The sequence below is a fragment of the Molossus molossus genome, unplaced genomic scaffold (genome assembly GCF_014108415.1).
Source record: "Molossus molossus isolate mMolMol1 unplaced genomic scaffold, mMolMol1.p scaffold_m16_p_15, whole genome shotgun sequence".
Taxonomy (NCBI): domain Eukaryota; kingdom Metazoa; phylum Chordata; class Mammalia; order Chiroptera; family Molossidae; genus Molossus; species Molossus molossus.
This window is the reverse complement of record NW_023425350.1, coordinates 32,387,908-32,414,682: the sequence shown is the minus strand read 5'-3', so window position 1 is coordinate 32,414,682 and position 26,775 is coordinate 32,387,908. Positions and strand designations below refer to the sequence as shown.

At 41.6% G+C, this 26,775-nt stretch overlaps 1 protein-coding gene across 1 annotated transcript in view; it reads left to right on the top strand.

Moving 5' to 3' along the window:
* Positions 1 to 26,775, top strand: part of STPG4 (sperm-tail PG-rich repeat containing 4) — a 45,174-nt gene that overhangs the window by 17,751 nt on the left and 648 nt on the right. The window contains exons 4-6 of the mRNA XM_036263098.1: positions 669 to 733; positions 1,207 to 1,261; positions 24,672 to 24,776. Of these exons, the coding sequence (XP_036118991.1) occupies positions 669 to 733; positions 1,207 to 1,261; positions 24,672 to 24,776 (225 nt within the window). The remainder of the gene's footprint in view (positions 1 to 668; positions 734 to 1,206; positions 1,262 to 24,671; positions 24,777 to 26,775) is intronic.

The window sequence follows — 26,775 nt, the reverse complement described above, 5'->3', positions numbered from 1 at the left end:
AGATTTGTTTATGTGTGTGCCTTCTCACTCCTCTCTACCATTGTATTTCCCATCACATTTAGTGGAGTTCTTTACCCACAGAGCAGACTCACTAAATGATGATCAAATTGATTTGTTGAATCCAGTACATTTAAAATATGATCAATTGTATAGCATTTTCCAGCACATCATCTCAGGCATACAGTCATAAAAATCACCATGAAATGTGAATATCTGTGGAATGTTTTGAAGCTCTGCCTTTGAAAATATGCCATTTCCACTGTTAAAATAAAGAATAAATTATAGCCCTGGCCGGTTTGGCTCAGCGGTTAGAGCGTCGGCCTACGGTCCTGAGAGACCCGGGTTCGGTTCCCGCTAAGGGCATGTACCTCGGTTGCAGTTTGTCCCCGGCCCTGGTTGGTCGTGTGGGTGGCAGCCACTCGATGTGTTCCTTTCACGTCGATGTTTCTCTCTCTCTCTCTGTTCCTCTCTCTCCCTCCCATTCTACCTGAACAAAAAATGGAAAAATGTCCTCGGGTGAGGATTAAAACAAAACAAAAAAAAAGAATAAATTATATAAAATTGTATGGTTGTAAAATAAAGACAATGAATGACAGATAATAAGATAAAGTGATTTTAAGACCTGCATTAATCTATGATTGATGTCCTTCCTTGTCCATTCTGTGCAGTCAGTTAAGCTTTCGCCAGGACAATACAATCTACTTCCTGCACCAGTTCCCAAGTATGCTTCCAGGTAATTATATGCTTATTAATTTGCTTTTAATCATTTTACTCATGCCTTTTTTTTTTAATCCTCACCTGAGGACATTTTTGCATTTATCTTTAGATAGAGTAGGAGGGAGAGAGGGAGAAAGAGAGAGAGAGAGAAACATTGACGTGAGAGAGACACATCGAGTGGCTGCCACCCACACAACCTCAACCAGGGCTGGGGACAAACTGCAACCAAGGTACGTGCCCTTAGTGGGAACCAAACCCGGGACTCTCTGGTCCGTGGGCCCATGCTCTAACCCCTGAGCCAAACCGGCGAGGGCTCATGCCTTTCTTTATACATACTTAACAATCAATGCCAATGGCTTTTAAACTTCATTTATGCCCATTATATCCAGATTAGCATTTTTAAATATTTAATGAGAGGCAATACATTAACAAAGATCCTAGCATTAAAAAAATTTTAGGAAATCATGTCTTTTTTTTTTTTAAATATAGGAGTTTTGTATTTTGTTCTACAGTTCAAAGATTTCCAACAGCCTGCTTCATTCCTGTAAGTATATTGTAGACACTTAACTCATGGTGAATTTGATGTTTAAAATATGCAATGATTCCTTTTGATATATCAAGATTAACATTTTGCTCATTGGAGTAGATAAGCAATGAATGATTTAAAATATACTTAAAATATATCTGAAGCTATACTAGGGATTTCAATGTAAGTTAACTATTTGTGTCAATTTATAGATGAAAAGTAAATATTTCTTTACTTTTTTAGGTCTTGACTCATATCACTTCAGTGAGGTCATCCCTAGTCACCTGTTCATAATTTCCTGTTCCCCTCTCTTTATTTATTTTTCTTCATAACACCCATCACTACCTCAGATACTCTCACTGCGTTGAAATTTTTACCTATCCTGTTTTTATCTGTCTCCCCTACTAGAATATAAGTTTCAGGAAGGCGAGGGTATTTGTTTTTGTCCTTTCTAGCACCTAGAAAAATGGCTGATACTGAGTATTTGTTGAATTAACTAATAGATAAAATCATCAGAGATATTTAAATAGATCACTCTATTAACAACAAAAAAGAAAAAGTATCTTCTAGGTTCTTTTCTTTCACAAATGTGAAAATGCTTTCCTGTTTCTAAACATTTCCAACTACATGTACATGTATTGTGATACAAGTGAACTCTTTTAGATAAGTAACCAGTAGAATTCTAAAAAGTAAATAATTATATAAATGTGTAAAAGAATGAGAAAATGTGAAATTATTTTGGGACAGTTTATGGACTATAGTTATTTATTTGTGACTAGAAACTCTCAGGGGTAGGGGGAGGAGACATACAGAAAACATCTGAAAGAGTAATTAAGATAACTGAACTGAACTCAGAAACAGAAGCTAGAATATGTAAGATTTATGTATTTGAGAAAGATGATATGAAAAATCCATAGGGAAAGGAAGAGACATTTTCTATTAGACAATCGTTAAATAACTTGGAAAAAAGCTAGATTCTTCCTACCACATATTAAAATTAATTCCATATTGATTGAAGAATTAAATACTTTTGAAACCATAAAACCAGGAGAAAATATATTAGCATATATCTAATTTTAGGATAAGGCAGATTTTCTGACATAATAGCAATGGATGAATTAAAAGAAAAGAAGTATTAGATTTGATTACATAACATTTTAATGTTTTATATATATTAGAAAACAAACTGTAGACAAGTTAATAGGCAAATGCAGATAAGGAGAAGTATTTTCAACATACATGGCAGATAAAGGGTTAGTGGCCTTATCTAAAATTCTCTTAGTCTGTAGGAAAGCTCTGGCCGGTTTGGCTCAGCAGTTGGAGCGTTGGCCTGTGGTCTGGAGAGACCCGGGTTCGGTTCCCACTAAGGGCACGTACCTTGGTGGCAGTTTGTCCCCGGCCCCGGTTGGGGTTGTGCGGAAGGCAGCCACTCGATGTGTCCCTTTCACGTCAATGTTTCTCTCTCTTTCTCCCTCCCTCCCTCTCTACCTGAACAAAAATGGAAAAATGTCCTCTGGTGAGGATAAAAAAAAAAAAATCTATAGGAAAAATATTAGTAGAAAGTAAAACAGATAAAGGCCATAAATGGATAATTCATAAAACAAGAAATTCAGATATCCAACAAAAGTGAAAAAGCTTTTTATTTTTTTGTTTTTGGTACATGACCCTAGCGGGAACCGAACCCAGGATTCTCTGGTCCACAGGCCAACGCTCCAACTGCTGAGCCAAACCGGCCAGGACGGTGAAAAGTTTTGATGTCATTAACACTAAAATGTGAGAAACTAAAAGGCTGACTGAAAACTTTCTGTATGTGGGTAGTGCAGTGGACTAAATAATGGCTCCCAAAGATGTCCAAGTTCAAGTACCCAGAATCTATGAATGTTACCTTATATGGCAGAAACTTTGCATATGTATGATTATGTTAAGGATCTTCAGATAAAGAAATCCTGACCCCGCTGGTGTGGCTCAGTGGACTGAGCATCATCCCATGGACTGAGGTCTCAGTTCAATTCCTGGTTAAGGCACATGGCGGGGTTGTAGGTTCAATCCCCAGTAGAGGGCATGCAGGGGGTAGCTGATCAAGGTTTCTCTCTCACATCGATGTTTCCATTTCTCTCTCCCTTCCTTTTTCTAAAACAAAAAAGGATTATCTGGTGGGACCCAAATGCAAACACAAATGTCCTTATAAAAGGTAGGCACTGGGAGATTTGAGCAGAGATTGGAATGATGCGGCCACAAGCCAAGGAAGGCAGCTACCACCAGAAGCTGGAAGAGTCAGGGAATGGACCGTCCTCAAGTCTCCAGAGGGAGGATGGCCCTGCCAACACCTTGATTTCGGCCCAGTGAAACTGATTTTGGACATCTGGCCTCCAGAACTTAGTGTTAAGCCACCAAAATATATGGTAATCTGTTACAGCAACCACAGGAAACTGGTGAGGTGGGCATTGTTTCCAGGTAGATTTCACAGTAGATAGATGGGGTGAGGACCTGGCTTTTCCTTTTGGTAGACCATAAATGTTTATGTCTGTAGGCATTCTCTCTTGGACCCATCAGTTGCTGCAGAATGACTCAGCCTCCTGCCTGGGGTATAAGCCAGTGGCCAGTGTTCTGGGAACTGAATGGGGAAGGGGCTGGAGGTCTCGCCATTTGTAAGGCAGGAGTTCACTTAATTCCTGTCTTTGGGAAAGGCTCCTGACCTCACAGTGCCTGGGGCTTCTGAGTCCAAATCTCTGGTGCAGTCTCCCCATAAAGGAAACCCTCTGTTTCCTTCAGGAATGTGGGATGGGTAACTACCTGACCGACAAGGGTCAGGTGAGTAGGGACTTGGGACAAGAACATCAGCGAATCCTCCTGCCTTCAGTTCCACCCTCACCTCCACCTCACCAGGGGCCTGATGCCTAAAATTCCTGAGCTTTTCTTGGGTTCCGAGGAGCAAATCAGCCTGCTTCTCCTTGGCAGGCCCTCTCCAGACACATGGCCTTCAGCTTTCTCCACCTTGCCATGTCAGGTTTCATTCCTCTAAAGTGCTTCACATCTTCAAAAATGTTATCTGGCCCTGGCTGGTTTGGCTCAGGGATTAGAGCATCAGCCCGTGGACCAGAGAGTCCCGGGTTCGGTTCCCGCTAAGGGCACGTACCTCGGTTGCAGTTTGTCCCTGGCCCCGGTTGGGGTTGTGTGGGTGGCAGCCACTCGATGTGTCTCTCTCATGTCAATGTTTCTCTCTCTTATTCCCTCTTTCCCTCCCACTCTATCTAAAGATAAATGCAAAAATGTCCTCAGGTGAGGATAAAAAAACAAAACAAACAAAAATGTTATCTGTGTTGGCCATTGTCTCTTCTCTTGGCTCTGTGTGTGTGTGTACAGGTGTGCATGTGTATGTGTGTGTACAGGTGTGTATCTATGTGGGGAAGGAGATAGTTACAAAGGCATTGCACATTTGGCTTTGGCAGCAGGCACCTGGGACACCAGTTTTTTCCCTGCTGGGTAATATTGTATTTCCTTTGGAATACACACTTTAAATAAATGCCATGAGTTAATAAGGATTTATTTATACTCTCAGTAAATAGAGATTCAATTAAAATAATTTATTGATAGTTTAGGTTAGGCATCCTGCAAGATAAGCAGCCTGGTATGGGAAAAGGCACGAGGCAGCTGATTTTGGCAAATTTTGCCTTTGTTCTCATTGCTTTTGTGGAGGAGAAGATTTTTGGAGATCCGTATTCTGCCATTTTCATTGATGTCACCTCATCCATTCCATTTTATAAATAAAAGTGATTCACTGATTTGGAACATCCTGTCCTTCAACAAAGTGAAAAGAATACTAAAATGTTCCAAGACAAAGAAATAGCCCAGGGCTGTGATTCATGTCTGTCCTAAACATGCATTCCCAGAGCAGACCTATGGGTTTGGTTTAGATCCACAAATATATAAACTGCAGAGAGCAGACTCCTTTGATCCCAGTAGCCGGAGATGTGGCATGCAGAGTGAGCATGGTAAGAAATGATGCTTGTAGAATATTATCTCAAACCTGCTTGAGGTAAATGCACGAATCCTTAGGCCATTATAAGCCTTTATCTGAAAAACTCATTTGATTGATTTTATCATTCAGTTTAATGGTTCTAAAAATTAAAATCATAGTCACAGAACTGTTAAAGACTCTTAGAACTGGAAGGAACTTTATAAATCTACTACTATTAAGGTCGGCTTTAATGATAATGCATTGAATGCTTACTGATGCCAGGCACAGTGCTCAATGACAGACGTATCCTGTTTCATTTAATCCTCACAGCAACTTGATGGGGTAGTATTTATTGTCTCTATTTGATAGGTCAGGAAATGGAAGTTAACTGTCTGAGGTCACACAGTTATTAAGAGGTATAGCTAGTGAGGCAGGACAGTAAAAAGCTAGGAAAATTCCTTGATAAGTGAAATGGTGAAACTGAGACAGACAGCTGAACAAACTGGCTGAGCAACTTATAGCAGATACAGAAGGTCACTTCCTCAGAGATAACATCTAGGCCTCAGTTGTATTTCAGCTCCAGGCCCAGAAAAGGAGCAAAACCAGGTGAGCGATGCCAGGACCAGCTGCAATGACTAATAACCCCCTGCCCTGGTGCTGACCAATCAGTAGAGACCATATGCCTGAAAGAGCACACCTGGAAAACTGATGAATATTTTGTTGCAACCCTCCTCTGCAATCTCCCCTAAGATTCCCATCTGAGAGAGAGAGAGAGAGAGAGAGAGAGAGAGAGAGAGAGAGAGAGAAACCCTCAAGACGGAGGACCCAGTGCCTGCTCTCCCTCCCGGGAACATGTCTGCGCCTTGCTCTTGTCCCTCTCTCTTCCCCCAAAGACATGCATCTCCTAAACTCTAAGGAACCTCATGAGACTTGCAACCAGGGGAGCAATGGGCAGCAGCAGCTTGTCCTGGCTAACTCCCTGAACCTGTCTCCAAGGCCCCCTTTTCTCTGACTTCCCAGTGAGCTAAAGCAGACCAGCCTAGGCTCTCCTGTTGCTTCTTCTATGCTAAACCCTTTCTTGTTTCACTGTTCCCAGCTTTAATAAAAGTACCCTCAAAGTCACCTGGATTGGTCTTGTGAAATCTTGCCTGCACCAAATCAAGAACCCACACACTGCTGGCTGGCCCTTAGCAGACCCGCTCAGGGCCAGGTCCCCTACCCTGTAACAGGACCACTGTGCAGCAGGCTGAGAAAGAAACCAATCCAGTCTAAGAGAGAAACTAAAGAACTACAGAAAGAATGTTTCTATGAAAAAGAGACTCAAGAACAGTTAAGAAAATGTGTATAGCAAAATGTGCAAGTGAAAAAACAAGGCACTAATTAACTGCCTGTGCAAGACAGGAAATCATGCTATGTAACTTGGCTCTGCAAGGAATATGTTACTTAGTAAACATTGGTTGGTAATTTAAAATGCCACTTTGATTGGCTGAGCAATGGATAGAGGAAGAGAGAAAATTTTTTATTTATTCCAAGAAGTCATCAATAGATAATTTCTAAAATATCAACTAAGAAATAACAATATGAATATATTATTTAATGATAAGAAAATAATTGCCAGGAGAATAGCCAAGAGTTAAAAATAGTTGTCTTGCCCGGCCAGTGTGGCTCAGTGGATTGAGCGTCATCCCGTGGACTGAGAGGATCCAATTCAATTCCTGGTCAGGGCAGGAGGCAGCCAATCAATGTTTCTTTCTCACATCAATGTTTCTGATTCTCTCTCCCTTCCTCTCACTCTAAAAAAAAAAAATCAATAAAAACATATTAAAAAAAAGCTGTCTTGCCCTGGCCAGTTTGGCTCAGTGTTTAGAGCATCAACCTGCAGACCAAAGGGTTGCGGGTTTGATTACAGTCAAGGGCACATACCTGGGTTGCAGGTTTGATCCCTGGCCCTGGTCAAGATGTACAGAAGGCAACCCATTGAGTGTCTATTTGTGTCTCTCTCACATCGATGTTTCTTTCTCTCTCTTCTTCTCCCTTCCTCTCTCTCTCTCTAAAAAAAAAAAAAAAAAAATCAAACAGTTATCTTAGGGAATGAAATTTGAGAGAAGTGAGACCAAAGATGTGTTTTTCATTACAAGGCTTTTGGTTCCAACTGATTTTTAAAACTATATATCTCTATAAATTTAATAAAATGACTTTAAAGTTAAGTAAAAATATATTTTAAATGTTAGAGTATAGTAAATGAATACAATTATAGAAAGTTTGGAAAATATAAAAATGTATATTAAAATTTCTTATCACTTATATGCAATCAATAATGTTAATTTTCTTCCTCCATTTTTCTCTTGTTTCCAAAACATAGTTGTTATCATGGTTTACTATAATTTTTTTTTCTTTATTGATGTTAGAGAGAGAGGAAGGGAGAGGGAGAGAGAGATAGAAACATCAATGAGAGAGAACATTGATTGGCCATCTCCCCATGCCCCCCACTAGGGACTTGGGCCCATAACCTGGGCATGTGCCCTGACTGGGAATCAAACTGGTGACCTCTTGGTGCATAGGTCAACACTCAACCACTGAGCCACACTGGCTGGGCTATGGTTTACTATAATTGTATATCCTTTTAAATTTAGCTTTCATGTTATTAGAAATTTTTTTAAACTTTATTTTTACTGGGTAAATAATTAAGTTATCATAATTTATTTATCACTTCCCCTGTTGATAGTTAATTATTTCATTTATAGGAATCTTTATTATCCAAGTATAACTTAGCCCACAAAAAATACCTGTTAAGGTGAACCCACTTTAAATGGAATCAAAATTTTAAAGTAATCAATAAAATTTAATTTGGACTTTACTTTCAAAAAATTAAACTAAAAACTATGAAAATATCTTATAATTGCAGCCAAGCACCAATTTTTAGATTAAAAAAGGAAACTGTGTTGATTTTAGTATATTTTTAATACTATTTTATGATAGTACTGTGACCTTCTTCACTTCATGTTTGACATTCTTTTGTTGTTGTTAATTCTCACCCGAGGATATTTTTCCATTGATTTTTAGATAGAGTGGAATGGAGGGGGGGAGATAACCTGCAACCCAGTAGATGCCCTCTACCAGAAATCAAACCTGTGACTCTTCAGTCCGAGGGCCCACACTCTAACCGCTGAGTCAAAACAGCCAGGGCTCATGTTTGACATTCTAACAAAATCCCAGAGGACAGACTTGAGAAAAAGTATCTGAAGCTTCATCAGTTTCCCAGACATCTTCTTTGGTATTTTAAATTATCCTTTATTAAAGTGCCAATAGTGCCATAGTCCCTGTCCGTCTTTTCTCCTGTGTTGTTACCTGACCTAACTTTATTGGATTTTCATTGGTCAGTCAGACTTTTCCTGTGATTTGGGCACTTCTCTATTACTTTTATCAACTTCATGAAATATTGTATATTTTGGTAAAATTTGCATTTTTACTTTGAAGTGAGTTTGCATTTTTCATGTATTATTATCATTTATTTTTATTTTTTTTAAATATGTTTTTATTATTTTATTATAGAGAGAGAAGAAGGGAGAAGGAAAGAGAGATCGAAACATTGATGAGAGAGAAACATCAATCATCTGCCTCCTGCACGGCCCCTACTGGGGATGGAGCCCGCAACCCAGGCATGTGCCCTGACCAGGAATCGAACCTGTGACTTCTCGGTGCATGGGATGATGCTCAATCCACTGAGCCACACCAGCCAGGCAGTATTATTATCATTTAAAATTAGGGAGACACCCCTGGCCAGTTTGGCTCAGCGGTTAGAGCGTTGGCCTGCGGACCACAGTCCCGGGTTCAGTTCCCGCTAAGGGCACATACCTCGGTTGCAGTTTGTCTCCAGCTCCAGTTGGGGTTGTGTGGGTGGCAACCAGTTGATGTGTCTCTCTCACATCGATGTTTTTCTCTTTCTCTCCCTCCCTCTCTCCCTCCTGTTCTATCTGAAGATGAATGCAAAAATGTCCTCCAGTGAGGATAAAAAAAAAAAAATTAGGGAGACAAATGAACGCACAAAGACACTGACCTGTCTGCAATGGTGGACTGCAGGGTTAAGGAGGGAGAGATATTTAATAGGATACAATTTTATAAGTGGCCAGCTCATTGGAGAATTCCTTTGTGTTATGACAACCTTTGTCTACATTCACAACTTTGTTATGCAAGGACACATACTGAATACTCAGATCAAAAGACTAATGCTATGACAAGAAAATGCCTAGTCTTTTCTAAATTTGGGAATCATTTTTTATGGATTATCACAAATGGGATTTATGAAAATAGAGATTATATTGCCAAAGCTTTTAAAAAAGTATTACATTAATTTACATCCCCACCGGCAATCAAACAGTGTCCATTTTGACAAAATCTGTATTTATCTTGTTTATTGTTATTTTATTTTATTTTATTTTATTTTATTTTATTTTATTTTATTTTATTTTTAAATAGATAGTCTTGTTTATTTTTTTTATCCTCACCCGAGGACATTTTTCCACTTTTCGTTCAGGTAGAGTGGGAGGGAGAGAGAGGAACAGAGAGAGAGAGAGAAACATCGACGTGAAGGGACACATCGAGTGGCTGCCACCCGCACAACCGACCAGGGCTGGGGACAAACTGCAACCGAGGTACATGCCCTTAGCGGGACCCAAACCCGGGTCTCTCAGGACCGCAGGTCGACGCTCTAACCGCTGAGCCAAACCGGCCAGGGCTTGTTTATTGTTATTTTAAAAATATTTGTTTATTTGATAGTAAAAGAATGGTATCTCATTATTGTAATTTAATGTAGAATCTGAGGGTGCACATTCTAATTATTTGTGAACCACTTACTTGTGGTCCTTCCTGCATACTTTCTGGTCAGTCCTTACCCAGGTGTCTGTGGGGTGGAGTTTTAACATTCTTTTTTGTTGATTTGTATAAATTCTATAGTGAAGAAATATTAACACTTGTGTTTGCTGAAGTTTTTCGGAGATTTTGCTTTTCACCTTTGTGGTATTATATACACAGAAGTTTAAAATGTAAAATGTTTCTGTCATCAAATCAGAGCTTGTCATCACTTTCTGGAAGGTGAGGTCTGTGAAAAAAGGGACTGTATCATTCATCACCTAGTACAGCGGTAAAAAATGTATTGAATGAAATCTGTGCACATTTTCCTTTTTTATTTTTCCCACCACTTAAAAAATTCCCTCCAGAGAGACGATGTTCATTTTAACTTTTTTCTATTTATTTGGCATTTTGATTTTAATTTTTTATCTTTACCTGAGGATATGCTTTTTTTCAGTTGATTTTAGAAAGAGGAAGGGAGAGGAAGAGAGAAAGAGAGAGAGACATTGATGTGAGAGTGAAATATGGGTCGGGTGCCTCCCACCTGTGCCCCGACAGAGGATCTAAGTCTGGGTAGGTACCCTGACCAGGAATCAAAACCACGACCTATTGGTATATGGGATGACGCTCCAGCTAACTGAGCCACACCGGCTAGGGCTTGACTTGATTTTTTTTTTTTATCCTCTCCCCAGGACATTTTTCCATTTTTTGTTCAGATAGAGTGGGAGGGAGAGAGAGGAAGAGAGAGAGAGAGAAACATCGACGTGAAAGGGACACATCAAGTCTCTGCCTCCTGCACAACCCAACCAGGTCCAGGGACAAACTGCAACCGAGGTACATGCTCTTAGTGGGAACTGAACCCGGGTCTCTCTGGACCGCAGGCCGATGCTCTAACTGCTGAGCCAAACCGGCCAGGGCTTGACATTTTGATTTTTAAAAATAAACTTGTAATTTTTGCCCTGGCTGGTGTGTCTCAGTGGTTGGAGCATCACTTCCTGCACTGAAGGGTCGCGGATTTGATTCCTGGTCAAGGGCACGTATCTGGGTTGCAGGTTGGATCCCTGGTCCCAGTCGGGATGTGTACAGGAGGCAACCAATTGATATGTCTCTCTCAAATTGATATTTCTCTCTCTCTCTTCCTCCCTCCCTTCCATTCTCTCTAAAAATCAATGGAAAAAATATCCTCAAGTGAGAAAAAAAAAGAAAAGAAACCCACTTGTAACTCTTTAATTTTTCCGAGGTGTGTTTTGTGTACAGTTGCATGGTAAGGTCGTGGTGTCATTTGAACCCTATCGACTCAGGACAGCTTGTCTCATTGTTGGTATACCTGAAACCTACAATACCAGAAATCTGACCTGTGGATCTGGTGCAACACAGTACGGCCTAGAGACATTCACCGAGTCACTTTAAACCCTTTTGACAATGAGGCAGGTTATAAAAGATAGATACATACAGGTGCATTTCTCTTCCTCCTTTCTTTCCATCATCCGTGAAAACTTAGCTCATTGAAATTTGTTAATCATTTATGCATAAATTCCCCAGGAGCAGCCTATTAAACAAGGAGTGGATGACTATGTGAAGGCATAGCAGATTTCTACATGATTTTTTAGTCATAAAATGTACTTGACTTTGAATCTGAAAATCCTCTAGGATCTTAGGTGCCTCTCAGGACCCATTTTCACTTGTTAAAAAACACACCCTTCTTGTTTGTGTCGGGGACTCAGTTGGTGAATTACATTTTGTCCCCTAAGTGTAGGTGGTTCTCAGCAAAAGCAGTTGGTGAGGGATTTGTCTGGTTGCAGAATGGTTTTTAATCTTCAAACTACCAATGTAAAGTTGTAGACTTATTGGCTATTTCAGTTATTGTTGAAATCGTAATAATTGATTATGGATCAGCATAATTGCTTTGCCCATAGCAAAGATTGTAAGTATTTGGGGATAGATGTCAGAAGACATGTTCTACCATAAGTAAAAGGGCCTTTTTGCATCCACAGAAAAAAATTGTATTGGAAACTTCCACCAGCCACCATTCCCTTTTAGCACCTTGGTAATGACCAAACCCCACAAATCCCAAGACCCAAAGGTCCAGCTCCCTCATAGCAGGACTTTTTTATAAGAAAACTAACTGTAACAAATCCTAGTCATTCTTACCCATCAAATCGAACAAAATAAAACTTGTCATTTGTGGCCCTGGCCGGTTTGGCTCAGCGGTTAGAGCGTCGGCCTGCGGTCCGGAGAGACCCGGGTTTGGTTCCCGCTAAGGGCGCGTACCTCGGTTGCAGTTTGTCCCCGGCCCTGGTCGGTCGTGCGGGTGGCAGCCACTCGATGTGTTCCTTTCACGTCGATGTTTCTCTCTCTCTCTCTCTCTGTTCCTCTCTCTCCCTCCCACTCTACCTGAACAAAAAATGGAAAAATGTCCTCAGGTGAGGATAAAAAAACAAACAAACAAAAGACTTGTCATTTGTGGATTTTCTTCTTCTTGCCCCTCCCTTTCCTTAATTTAACTGCTTTTATAAATGACCCAAATACATCTGACCTACCAACAAATTGTATAAATTTTGTTCCCTCCTGAATGTCTTTCAAAATGTCAGTACAAAGGATAGCAGATATTTTGCACAACTTCTTTGAACATATAGGGGCCACAGGTGATGTTACTTATTTATTTATAATCCTTACCTGAGGATTTTTGTTTTTTAGAGATGCCCCACTGTGGATTGAAACCCACAAACTAGGTATATGCCCTGACCCGGAATCAAAGCCCACAATCTTTTTGGCATATGGGACGAAGCTCCAACCATCGTTGCCACTCGCCGGGACTTGGTTATGTTGTGTAATACTGCTATTAAGGTGAAGAAGAGAAAGGAAGAATTTATTTTTCTAAATCTTTTTTTTCTCCAGTATCTACTTGGCATTGGACTGTAGAGACTCAATGTTTTTCTTATCTAATTGCTGGTGGGAGTATACATTAATATAATCCCTTGGAAAGCATTTTGGCAGTGCGTATTCAGCTACAAACACTGTTTATATCTTTTAGTCCACTAATGTCATTTAGAGAAAATCCTCCTAAAGCAGCCCTTCTCAACCTGTGGGTTGCGACCCCTTTGGGGGTCGAACGACCCTTTCACAGGGGTCGCCTAAGACATAACAGTAGCAAAATTACAGTTATGAAGTAGCAACGAAAATAATTTTATGGTTGGGGGGTCACCACACATGAGGAACTGTATTAAAGGGTTGCGGCATTAGGAAGGTTGAGAACCACATAAAGTAATAATATTATATGGAGAAATATTCCTCTATACAAAGATATCATCAAGGGATTATTTGTAATAGCAAGATAGCAACAGCCACAATTTAATATCCAATAGAAAGGAAATAATTTTAAAAGAATATTGCATATCCACTCAAAGGAATATTTTACTGCCATTGAAACAATTGTTAAAATTATAAAATAGCAGCAAAAATGTTTGTGATCTAATATGTAATGAAAAAGATGCAGGGTATAGATTGGTATGTATATTATGATTAAAATCATATAAGAAAAATTATGAGTATAAAAGCCAGGAAATGCACCGAAACACTATCAGTGGCTATGATGAGGTGCTGTGATTAAGGGTAGTTATTTACTTCATTTCTCTCTTTTGCATTTCTTTTATAATTTTTAAAAGTCAGAAAGTAGATAATGTTTGAGGAAAAGAACCAACAAAACGGTCAACATAGCTCTGGCTGGTTTGGCTCAGCGGTTAGAGTGTTGGCCTGCGGTCCCGAGAGACCTGGGTTCGGTTCCCGCTAAGGGCACGTACCTCGGTTGCAGTTTGTCCCCGGCCCTGGTTGGGTGTGCGGGTGGCAGCCACTCGATGTGTCCCTTTCACGTCGATGTTTCTCTCTCTCTCTATTCCTCTCTCTCCCTCCCACTCTACCTGAACAAAAAATGGAAAAATGTCCTCGGGTGAGGATTAAAAATAAAATTAAATTAAAAAAAAAAAAAGGTCAACATAAAAATACTTTGTTACTTAAAAATAGTGCCACTTACTACTACTTAATTGGGAATCAGTCAGTCCTGTGATTCGGAGTTCCCAGTGATTTGCTGAGCAGAGTCTTTGCAGTCATTTTTTCTCACAGTTCTATATAGAGTGAAAACGAGATGTGCACATCTGTCCCGAAGGAACAAAATCTTACAATATCAAATGAAAATGGGTTTCTTTTATTTGATTTCAGAAATATTTCAAGATGTTTCTGTATTTCTTAAAACTTGACAAGCCTGTAAAGAATAAGGAAGGGATTAGATAAACAGGAAAGAATCTGTGCTGACACAGATGAGCGTTATATGGTTTGTCTGTTTTAGTCACATTTAATGGTAGAAATGTGAAAAGGGATATCGCATCCCGTGGCATGCTCTTTGCATTAAAACTAACTTTCCGAAAGAATGCTGAATCATTCCAACTGTTTTTGCATTTAAGCGATTAGTTTAATTAAAAATAAGCTGAAAAGGGGAACAAAAGCAAAAATAAACAGATGGGTCTTCATCAAATTAAAAAACTTCTTCATAGCCTTGTCCAGTTTGGCTCAGCGGTCAGAGCGTCGGCTGAGGACTGAAGAGTCGTGGGTTCGATTCTGGCCAAGGGCATGTACCTCGGTTGCAGTTCATCCTGGGCCCTTGTCTGGGTAGTGTGGGAGGCAACCAATTGATGTGTCTCTCTCACATCAATGTTTCTCTCTCTCTCTCTTTCTCTCTCTTTCTCTCCTTCCCCTTCTCCCTTCCTTCCACTCTATCTAAAGATAAATGGAAAAAATATCCTTGGGTGAGGATTGAAAAAAAAAAGCTGCTTCACAGAGAATGAAACCATCAAGCAATCAAAAAGACAACCTATTGAATGGGATAAGATATTCACAAATGATACATCCAATAAAAGGGTTGACATCCAAAATATGTAAGGAACTCATTCAAATCAATAAAAATAAATAAATAAACTAGCCAATCAAAAAATGGACAGAGGACATGAAGCATTTCTCCTAAGAGGACATACAGATGGCCTATGAAAAGATATTCAACATCATTAATCATCAGGGAAATGCAAATCAAAATCACAATGAGATACCACCTCACTCCAGCCAGAACGGCTGTTATCAAAAATCAACAAATAGCATGTGTTGGCAAGGATGTGGAGAAAAGGGAACCCTTGTACCCTGTTGGTAGGTCTGCAATTTGATGGGGCCACTGTTGAAAACAGTAGGGAGATTACTCAAAAAACTAAAAATAGATCTAACATATGATCCAGCAATTCCACTTCTGGTTATTTATCTGAAAAAATCCAAAACACTAATTCAAAAAGATCTACCTCTATATTCATTGCAGCATTATTTACAATAGCCAAGATATGAAATCAATCTAAGTGTCCATCAATAAATGAATGGATAAAGAAGATTTAGTATATACATGCAATGGAATATTTTGCAGCAATTAAAGAAAGGAGAAAATCTTGTCATTTGTGACAACATAGATGGACCATAGGGTGTTATGCTGAGTGAAAGAAGTCAGAGAAACACAAATACCATATGATTTCACATATATGTGGAATCTAAAAACACAACAACAAACAAACAAGACAAAACAGAAACAGACTCATAAACAGAGATGGAAGGGATGGTTGTTGGCAGAGGGGAGGAGGAGGAGGATGGGTGAAAAGGTTGAAGGGGTTATAGTCAATAATACTGTGTTAAGTTTGCACAGTGACAGATGATGACTAGATAGTGGGGTGACCACATTATAAGATATAAAAATGTCAAATCACTATATTATACACCTGAAACTAATATAACTAGTCTAATATTGTATACTAACTATACTTTAAAAAACAAACTGTAAAAAGAAACTAAGCTGATAGTTTATAGTTTCATGAGGAATAGAAAAATAATTAATAAACTTGGTCAGATTGAATAAAGCCAAACACAAATTGAATGGACTCTGAAATTTAAGATAATAAAAGCAGGTCTCAGTTTCGATGTCCTTAAAGATGAGTTCACTTGTATGTAACATTTTTGGGAAAATATAACTTTTCAAATATAGTTACAGATGTAATAGGATTTTTAAGAAAAAGATATCCTGGCAATTTTTCTTCTTAAAATATTTGAGTAACTTTTCTGATGCTATTAACACTAGCAGAGTCATAGACTCCCGCCTGGATGTGAGTGTGAGGAATTTCCTGTGCTCCTTTCTAACAATATTTTGACTGGGAATAGGGAAGATAATATATTAGGATTTTATTCAGTGGCAAGTGACAGAAACCCATCCCAATTAGCTTAAGTAAAAAATACAAACATAAAGGTGGGTTGGAATTTATTGGTGCACATAGCCTCGGGCACATTGGCCACTGATTTACCTTTCTCCATCCTTTGACGGGGTCTCTCCATGAGCTGGGCAAGACCACTTCCAGCAGCTCTGCTGATCAGACCCCAGAGTGTGAGAAGGCAAGCTCTTCTGATTGGCCAGGTGTCGGTCCTGTGCCTGACCCTGGACCACTCGCTGTGACCAGCTTGACTGGAAGCTTCCAGGCAGAAGTACCACCTGAGATTTCTAATGATGGTGGGGTTCCTTCTGCTCTCAGGGTCATGTAGAAAAGGGAGGGCGGGTGGGCCAGGAAACACCTGCAGCAATTCTGAATGCCTGGGGGTCCCTGGCACAGGCATCCTCTATACAAGCTACATTTTTAGGATGTGCAGGTTTGTGATCACTCAGTGTTGCCCCCACCCACACAGCCCAGACCTGGAAACCCAGACTGCCCCAGTTCTTTCTCGGCAGAAATAAATAGTACCATGCTAAATTTCAGAGGTATGTCAATTCTTTATTTTTTTATTTATTTATTTTTTTCTTTATTGGTTTTAGAGAGAGAGGAAGGGAGAGGGAGAGAGAAACATCAATGAGAGAGAACATTGAATGGCTACCTCCTGCATGCCCCCCACTGGGGATTTGGCCCATAACTTGGGCATGTGCCCTGATTGGAAATCAGACTCGTGACCTCTTCATACATGGGTTGACGCTCAACCACTGAGCCACACTGGTCGGGTGGTATGTCAGTTCTTTTTTTTTTTTTTTTGTATGTGCCCCTAGCGGGAACCGAACCCATGACTCTCTGCTCTGCAGGCCAACACTCCAACCGCTGAGCCAAATCAGCCAGGGCGGTATGTCAATTCTTAATTTCACAAATGTGAATAATTTTGGCCCCTGACAGATTTGCTTGTACCACCCTCACCTACATGCACGTGTCCCTTTTTTTTTTCCCTCTGAAGATGCAGACTAGTATTTACAGAGTTCTGGAATTCCCTTAGATACACCCTACCACCTGCCTCCTCCTGGAGTCCCAGAAGCTATCACCTTCTCTCTGTGCCCACATGGGCACAGGATTCTACCCTCCTTGTTCTACCCTCCTTGCAGGGGCATCTGTTTTCTTTTTTGCACAATATGGTCCTCCTCTCACACCCATCTCACCAAATTTGGGGAGATCATTTTTATTATACCATGTAGTAATTTCAGTTTATGTGTATATTACTTATGTTTTATGTGTATGGATAGACATTTGGGGCTATAAATTTTATTTTGACCCTCTATCTCTTCAAGTATTATTCATCGAAAGGTGTTTGTGCCTAGGATCATTAGGGACAGGCAATGTGCTTGTTCTAGTTTGCCTTCAGCTCTATGATTGAAAAAAAAGCTTAGAACCAAATACTGACACCTGCCAGCATGGAGAAGCAGGGTTAGTAACTGGCTCTGGCTTCCACAGCTGAGGTGCTAAGTCATGTGTTTCTAACCCCGCTGAGCCTCACTTTCTCATCTGGTAAATGGAGGTAGTAATGTTTCCCTGCACTGTTGTGAGGATCAGATGAGAAGCAGTATGTGAGCTAGAGATGGCAGCAGGGACGGGGCAGCTTTCTGGCGATGCCCAGGGTTGGCGGTGGTGGGGAGCAGGCAGGGCCCAGCCATGGAGAGTCTGCTGAACCTGCTTCATAGCAGGCTGGAGAGGCTCCTTGCTGGATTAGCACACCTGCCTGCAATCGAGGAGGCTGCAGAAGCTGAGGACTTATGGAGACTGGAAATACAAGGGTGGCAATTAACATTTTACACCTGCATTTAAATTTTAAAACCATTCTTAGTGTCAGTGCACATGGGAAAAACAACAAAGTGATTAACTGTAGAGAGAAAGCTGAATTTCACATTCCTAACTATGTTTTTTATAGGAACCTATGCACTTTTATTTATTTTTATTTTTTGTGATGCAGTGAATTTGTCCCCATTGGGTTAAAATGAACAACATTCTCCTCTCTAGGCTTGCCCTGAAGGCCCTGCCCACTTTGGCCTCCCTAATGTTTTCTGTTACTGCTTCCTACGCAAACCCTTCTATCAGCTTTTTGCCCTGCAAAGTTCTCCTCCGTGTTAAGTTTTTGTTCAAATGTATCTCTTTAAGGGGCTTCTGAGGCCCCTCAAATCATACCATTTTCCCCTCTTACACGCTGTCCCATAGCACTGTATGTGTTCCTTTATGTGATATTCCACACATTTTTTAGTATATTTTTTAATATGGTATATATTCCTTATTAGAATATAAGCCCCGTGAGAGAGGGAAATCTGTATATCTTTTCAGTTAAGACTAAGTTCTGCTGCCAGTAACAAAGACCCCAAACAGCCATTTTAAACAAGGTAGGAACATATTTTTCTCTTGTGCAAAGTGCTTGCAGTAGGTGGGTTAGGGCTGGTGTGGCAGTTCCACAGTATCGGATTTCAGTGTGCTGCTCTGCTAAGCATGGCTTCCATTCCCATGGTCCAAGAGAGCTGAGAACATGGGACGAGCTGGTGGGCGGGAGGGTGAGGAAGATAGACAAGCTGCTCTCTCTTTAAGGATGCTCCTTGGAATGTGCATATACTTCTTCCACCTCCATCCTATTGGCCAGGAACTATGTGACCACACCTAGCTGAAAGGGAGGCTGGGACATTTAGTTTCTATTCTGGGTAGATATGTGCCCAGTTAAAAATCATTCTCGCCTGGCCAGTGTGGCTCAGTGGTTGAGCATGGACCCATGCACCAAGAGGTCACCAGTTCAATTCCTGGTCCAGACACGTGCCCAGGTTGTGGGCCAAATCCCCAGTGGGGGGCATGCAGGAGGCGGCCATTCGATGTTCTCTCTCATCGATGTTTCTCACTCTCTCCCCCCCTCTCTTCCTCTCTCTCTAAAGTCAATTAAAAAATATTTATTTTTAAATTTAAAAAAATCATTCTAATACCAAGGAACAGGAGAAAGGATATTGGGAGACAATTATATACCACTGTATTCCCAACTCCCAATACACTGTGTGGCACGTTGTACAGGGTGGGCAAACGTAGACTTATAGTTGTGTGTATGGAAAAAGACATGCAGATTATGATTGTTACAATAGCTTTACTAAATTGTGTTTCCTGTACTCACAACTATAAACCTACTTTTGCCCACCCCTGTATATTAGTTGAATGAAGAAATGAGCTGAACACTTGTATATTTATTTGCTAGGGCTGCTGTAACAAAGTACTACTGCCTGAGTGGCTAAAGCAACAGAAATGTATTGTCTCACAGTTGTAGAGTCTAGACGTCCAAGCTCAAGGTGCCGGCCGTGTTGGTTCCTTCTGTCCACTCCTCTCACCTCCAGCGGTTTGCTGGCAATCTTCGGCAGGGTCTCTGCCTTCACCTTCACATGGTGTTTTCCCTGGTCACGTGTCTCGGAGTCCAAAATTCCCCTTGTTACAAAGGCCAGCATTCATATTGGCTTAGAGCCCATCCTAATGACCTCATCACCACTAATTTCCATCTAGGATGATCCTATTTCCAAATAAGATCACATTCTGAGATGCTGGGAATTCAAAAGTCACAGGACTTATGAATTTGGGGGAGGGCACTAATATTAACAGAACAAAAATTCATAGGATTTTTTTTATTTTGGGAGGACATGATTCAACACATACAAACTTGGCATAATTTCATCTACTTTCATGCTATCTTTCAGAAGCACCTCGTGACTTTAAAAAAAATTTTTTTTCTTTATTGACTTTAGAGAGAGAGAGGAAGGGAGAGGGAGACCAAGATAGAAACATTGGTTAGAGAGAACATTGATTGGCTGCCTCCTGCATGCCCCCCACAGGGGATCAAGCCCACAACCTGGGCATGTGTCCTGACTGGGAATCGAACCAGCGATCTCCTGGTACATGGGTTGATGCTCAACCAGTGAGCCACACCAGCCAGGCTCCTGACTTTTAATTCATGAGCAGTGTTGTGTAGATGAGCCAGTTCCATCCTCTCAGCCCTGAAAGAGTATGTGCAGGGGCAGGGGGTGGAGGGCACGGGTAGGGCTCACCAAGAGCCTATAATGGTAATGAGCATTATTGTCCATAAGCAGTTGTAACCAAGTAAGTCAAGCTTCTCCATGGTAGGACAGAAACCCAGGAGCACTCCAGAAAAGTCAGTGGGGCCTATGCATTCGAGCCCTTTGCAGTGACTGGGAAGCTCCTGTCCTTGGTGATATTGTGTGGCCCAGTGAGATCACACTTAGCTTGCACAGGCCAGTTACACCAGGGCCTAGTTTAGAATCCTGGAGCGAGGCAGCTAGCTCAGCCCCCACTCAGCACTTATTAATTCTTTTGGATTTATTTTATTTGGTTTTGCCTGTGTCCCTCACTGTACTATAAACTCTGAGCTTGAAGATAATATTTTATTCATCTGTGTAATCCCTACAGCTCCCCTTGGTTAAAGCTGCCCTCAAGTAGACACTCAATTAAATAGGACTTTTTCAAAGGGAAGAGAGAGATATTATCTTGTCAGGAGGGCTGAGATAGAATCATGCCCCAAAGCAGAAGAATGGGTACTATACAAGGGTTCCTGTAGTTTCTTTTGGCAGCAGACTCTAGGAAGGTGACGGTTCTGTTCTCCCTTGGCACCAAATGTCAATGGTGTTTGAAAGGTTTAGTTTCGGGAAATCCAGAGTTGCCAAAGCATGACTCTGAAAATAGCAAGGTTTAAGGAGTTACCCATTTGATTTATGCAGGGCGTGCTTAGCACTGCTTGATGAGCCGGGGTGCTGCCCTTAACCCACACATGGTATGCAATGTGGACCAAAGCTTTGGGTCACGGTCAGTGATCCCCAGTAAATGAGAGATAGAGTCCCCAACCTCAAGGAAGAGTAGGACCCAGTTCAAAAGTCCTTGTTTTAAACACCTTCCAGTTGAATGAGGTCTATTTCTTGTCATGCATTCAGAGGTCCATTTCCCATCATGCATTCACTGTCCTCTTGGACAGTGTCCCCTTCCCTCCATTCCTGCTCTGCCCAATCACATGTCCTCGGATGGGGAAGAAGCCAGGACTCTGCTGGAAATGTTTCCCACCCAGTGCAGGACCTTGGCCTGATCATTACTTCTCATTTAGAACAGCATTCCTCTGGCTTCTGGAATATGAACTTGGGCCTGTATCCACTTCTCTAATGTTCCTACTTAAAAGGTTTCATCTGACACATGTGGGCCAAATCGCATCCAGTCATTCCTTTCTGCCCCATGGCTTAGTCTTTTTCATTCAGGTGACCAAGCTCATGCAAGGCGGCTGCTGGATGACAGGCAGACATCCGTGCTTCGCTAGGCCTGGCACCTGGACTCCCACGGAGCTCATGACTTGGAAGCTTAGAGATGAAAGCCTCATTAAGCTCGGGGGGAAAGGGTGCAGGTGGTGGCATTTCTTGGCCGTCCTGCAGACAGCTGGGCTGTCGTGGGCATGCAGTCAACGGTAGCACACTCAATAGCATCTTTTGCCCCAGCTACCTTTCTGGTTTGATAGCACTGTGCCTATTATGGCCAAACCGAGGGGATGTTGCACAAACTCTTCCTGTCGGATTCCCTCGGTTTTCTATGCCTTTGTTTTTGTGGTGGCTCAGATTTCTCCAGTGGAAATGCAGAGGTCACTCCATATACAGAGCAGTCTCTGTCCTACGTATGTATTTTTAAAAAAACATTTCTGTTTTCATCTTTCTGCCGTGAGTTGTAAAATTAGGAGGCACATCCATCCCTTGATTATCAGACAGGCTTGGTTGTTAATAACAGACTCCATTCATGGTGGAGTAATTGAGAATGGAGCCCTAATTACACTGCTGTGCCACCCGTAGGAGTGAACAGGAAAGCCCCGCTCTGAATCCTGCGAAGGGCCTGCTGTTCGGTGATTGTCTTGCCAAATTCATTGGCTAATTTGTGGCCCAGTCTTACCCATTATAAAGATCTTATGGGATACATTTTTCTGTTTACTCCTTTTCCATATTAATTTATCTATACATTAGGTATAATTGCTTTTCATATTTTAAGAGCACTCAAAAATCCATTGTAGAAAGATTAAAGTGCTGATAAGCAAAAAAAAAATATTTTTTAAGTGTCTTTTTACTCAACATGCCACCACCTGGAGGAGACACCTGTCAGTGAACATTCATTCCCAGTTTTTTCAAGCACGTTTTCTTTAAGCTTCTATTTTTCACTTGACAATATTTGGGAATAGCTTTTATGTCCATAAATATTCATCAACACTGGATGACTGGATAAAAGAATCACAACTTATTTAACCAGGCAGATGTCATTGGTCATTTAGTTTATTTCTCATTTTCAATTAAAAAAATTTTTTTTTTCTTTATTGATTTTAGAGAGAGAGGAAGGGAGAGGGAGAGAGAGATAGAAACGTCGATGAGAGAGAACATCGACCGGCTGCCTCCGGCATGCCCCCCCCCGCTGGGGATTTGGCTCACAACCTGGGCACGAGCCCTGACTGGGAACCGAACTGGTGACCTCCTGGTGCATGGGTTGATGCTCATCCACTGAGCCACACCGGCCAGGATAATTTTCAACTCTTAGAAATGATGTTAGCCCGGCTGGTGTGGCTCAGTGGTTGAGCGTCGACCCATGCCCCAAGAGGTCACTGGTTTGATTCCTGGTCCGGGCACATGCCCAGGTTGCGGACCTGATCCCCAGAGGGGGGCATGCAGGAGGTGGCCAATCAATGTTCTCTCTCATTTTTTTTTTAATTGAAGAAAAAATGAAATTTTTATTGAAACAACACTAAATAGAAAATAATAAAAAACAAATGTTATTTTATATAGTTTTCCCCATTTCGTATCTTTTGATGTTCTCTCTCATTGATGTTTCTATCTCTTTTTCTCCCTTCTTCTCTCTCTCTAATCAATAAAGAAAAAAAAATTAAAAAAAAAAAAGAAAAGAAACGATGTTATAGTGAATGCCTCTGTGGCCAAATATTTGCACACACATTCTCAGTTGTTTTCTTAGGATAAATTCCTAAAAGGGGAAATTGCTGAGTCAAAATAATAAATATACATTGTCTTTAACTTTGTATTATAAAAACATAAAAAATATATACCACATGGACAGAAGGCTGTATCAAACCTCATGTGCCCATTCAACCATTATCAGCTCCTGGCTCACCTCCACCTCCATTCACTCCCCCTAGTTCCTGCATTACCGAGAACCGGATCCAGGACGTCATGCCAGGAAGACTCATTTTTGTCAAATAGCTTAGGTATTTGAAAATGGGAGAGGAAACAAGTGAATTACTATAAAATGAAATGAAATGAAATAAAATAAAACCAAAGGCTAACATCTTATCTACATCATCTACTGTGGTGTTTGCCATGTCAATCCTCCCTGTCTCTGGGCTCAGGATGCATTCGTCGTCTGGATTTCTGCAGCACTCGTAACCAGTCTCCTCCTCCTTTCTCTCCATTTGGATAGGCATATATGTTTTTAAGTTATTTCATAGTTTGCCAAATTGTGCTCCAGAAAGGCTACTCACATTTGTACTTCCACCAGAATCATATAGTAGTGTCCATGCTGATGGGTCAAGTTTTGTTTCCCCTTCTCTCTCTCTCCCCCCACCCACCCCAGCCTTCCTTTTTTCCTTCTTTCTTTTAACCTTTGTTAATTTTTTAGACTCCTCCCCCAACAACAACAAAAAATCTTATTGTTGTTTTAGTAAAAACTGATTTGGTTATTAATAAGGTTAGCCCCCCCCCTCACTTCCTCACTGCACAGTTGTATTTCCTCTTTGTGAATTTGCCTTTTGCTATTTTTTCTGTTGGGATGTTTGTCTTTTTAAAATTGTGTTCATCCATTTATGTTAATCTCATAACATAGTACTTATGTCAGTGAAATTCTGTGAATACTTGTTTGTACTAAGATAACATGTATCACAGTTATATGAAAGAGTAAGTGTGCTTTATAAAGCTAACAGCTCAGAGTGGGAAGTCACTATTAACAGCCAGAGGGTAAGTATGGAGCGAGGTGTGCCGTGCAGGGAGGAGGCTCAGGCAGGGACCCGGGGAGACTTTTACAGTCATTTAACCTTTAGTCTTCACAGTCATCCACCAGGCAGGTAAGCAGATAGAGCAGGTATTTCCCCATCTCACAGTGATTTGTGCCAGGGCACACATGCATAAGATCTTCCAAGCCCAAATCCAGTTTTTCTATCATATCACACTATTCACATGTTTATTTGTAGAAGGCAAATAAAGCATTAAAATATATCAAATATTAGTAATTATGAAACACTTTTCTTTTCAATTTTCTATAGCATGAAGGCCCAGGACCAGGTCATTATGACCTGAAAATACCTCCAGCAATTTCTGTTACTTCTTGTTTTCAGTCCAGAGTACCCCGATTCTTGCCCGCCTGTTCAGTAAGTATTCTAAAGGCCAGATTACGGTTGTAGGTTTTGTGGCTGTGTGTTGGGGGACAGTGAGCTGTGGAGATGGGATGGGGGTATTATCTACAATTCGTGTGTGTGTGTGTGTGTGTGTGTGTGTGTGTGTGTTTGCTTGCTTGTCAAGGCAGCAGAGTATAGAGCTCAAATACCTGCGAGCCCTCAGCCAGGTTCAGGCACAGAGTGACTTCTGAAGACTGCAGCTGAGTTATGGCTCCAGCTGAGAGCAGCCAGCACAGTGATTAGCCATCCGTGTCATGACCTGCATGCTTTGTGGGGAAACACCTTTAATTAATTGGGGCAAGCAGTGGATAGTGGCTGCCCCCATCCATCCAGAACTGCTTTTCTTTGTGCGTGTGGTTTCTGAGAGCAAAAAGTGAGAGCAGACACATTATTATTGAACCAAAGAAGACCATGAAGGCATGAGCAATCATCCTGCCCTTACGGACTCAGGACAAATAGGGAAGAAGCTCAAGTCCACAGAGCGATATGAAGAAGGTAGAACCTGGGAGTGGGTGAGAGCCTCAAAGGCCTAGGGAGACCAAGGAAGATCTCAAAAGCATAACATGGAATTTATGAACAGTGGCTTTTTAAAAAAATGCTAAAAGACGGTTTGAACTCCCATGGCTTTGGTGTTTCTAGCCTGCACCCCAGTACGAAAGTCCCTCAAACTCGCTGGAATGTAGCCTTATTTAAGATGGCTGGGAGACAGAAATACACATTCTGCCTATAAGAAAATGGGCCCACCCTGGGGCATGAAGGAAGGTGGGCAGAGCTGGGCAATGGGTAGTACTGCTGCTGTCTGGGCCCGCAGGTCACCTCCCCAGCCCCACCTTGGTGTCCCAGGCTCTTGCCTTCGGGATCTTGGTCCAGAGGGGCTGCCAGCTGCAGGGTGGGGTAGTGTGGTCTTTATCGGGAGGTATGAATACTGGAGACTGACAACAGGAGGCTGGTGGATCCCTTCATCTGATCCTCATACCTTATGGCATCACTATGATCCAGACACAGATTTTTGTCAGAGCTCACAGGGCTGAGCATCCTCAGGAAATTGGAGTCATGCTAACCAAACTCCCAGGAAAATGCTAGAGAAGCCAGAAGGTGCAGTATTAATTTACAAGTGTCCACCAAGGGGGTTGCTGGTGTTCAGGGCTGCTGCTCTGTGGAGTGTCTCCTCTTATAAGAAACTTCATGGAAGCCAAGGACAATGAGAAGTTTGCCTGGTAACAGTGAAATCAGCTGGAGGATGGAGCCGGATGTTCTCAAGGTCTGAGAACCATAACTGGCAGCCTTCTGAGGGGTGGTCTTCTGGGGAAGGAGGGTGCAGGCCCACAAACCCGTTCTGTGGGCCAGTCTTCCAGGGCTCCTCACACAGGCTGCTTCCTCATTAATAGCACTAATAAAGGGTTCAGCTTTCCTGACATCCGGCCAGGACTGGATGAGATTTCCAGGCTGCTCCTCTGCTTTTGGCAAAGGAAACTTCCTGTCATTTAAAGCAGCTTCTGCAGGCAGCTGACCTCATCCACGCTGGGCTGACTCTCTGTCCCACTCTCAGAGTAATCCAATTTCCACTTGCACTGTCTCCTGAAGAGATAACAAGCTGCAAGCAAGGAAGGAAATGACAAGAAGGTGATAACAGGGAATAATCCTGGCAGTGGTAGCTGGCGTATGGAACGCCTGTCCTGAGGTTCTCCTGAGAGGTCAGGTCCTCATTTGATGGAGGGGGCATGGGAAGCCATGGCCCAAGGTCACACCGAGCCACTGGGAGTGAGACTAGGACCTGAACTCAGGCCTATCTGACAATAAAATTCTTCCCTTAACCACACACAGAGGCCCTGGTGTCCCTCCAACAACCCAGGATGAAATTCCTTTAGGTTTTGTAAGAGTGCGTGTGCCCCAGCCTCCAGCCTGGAAAACACTGACCTTAGAAAGCCAAGTCTTAGCCTGTGAAAATGACAGTCGTTTGCATTTTATACCT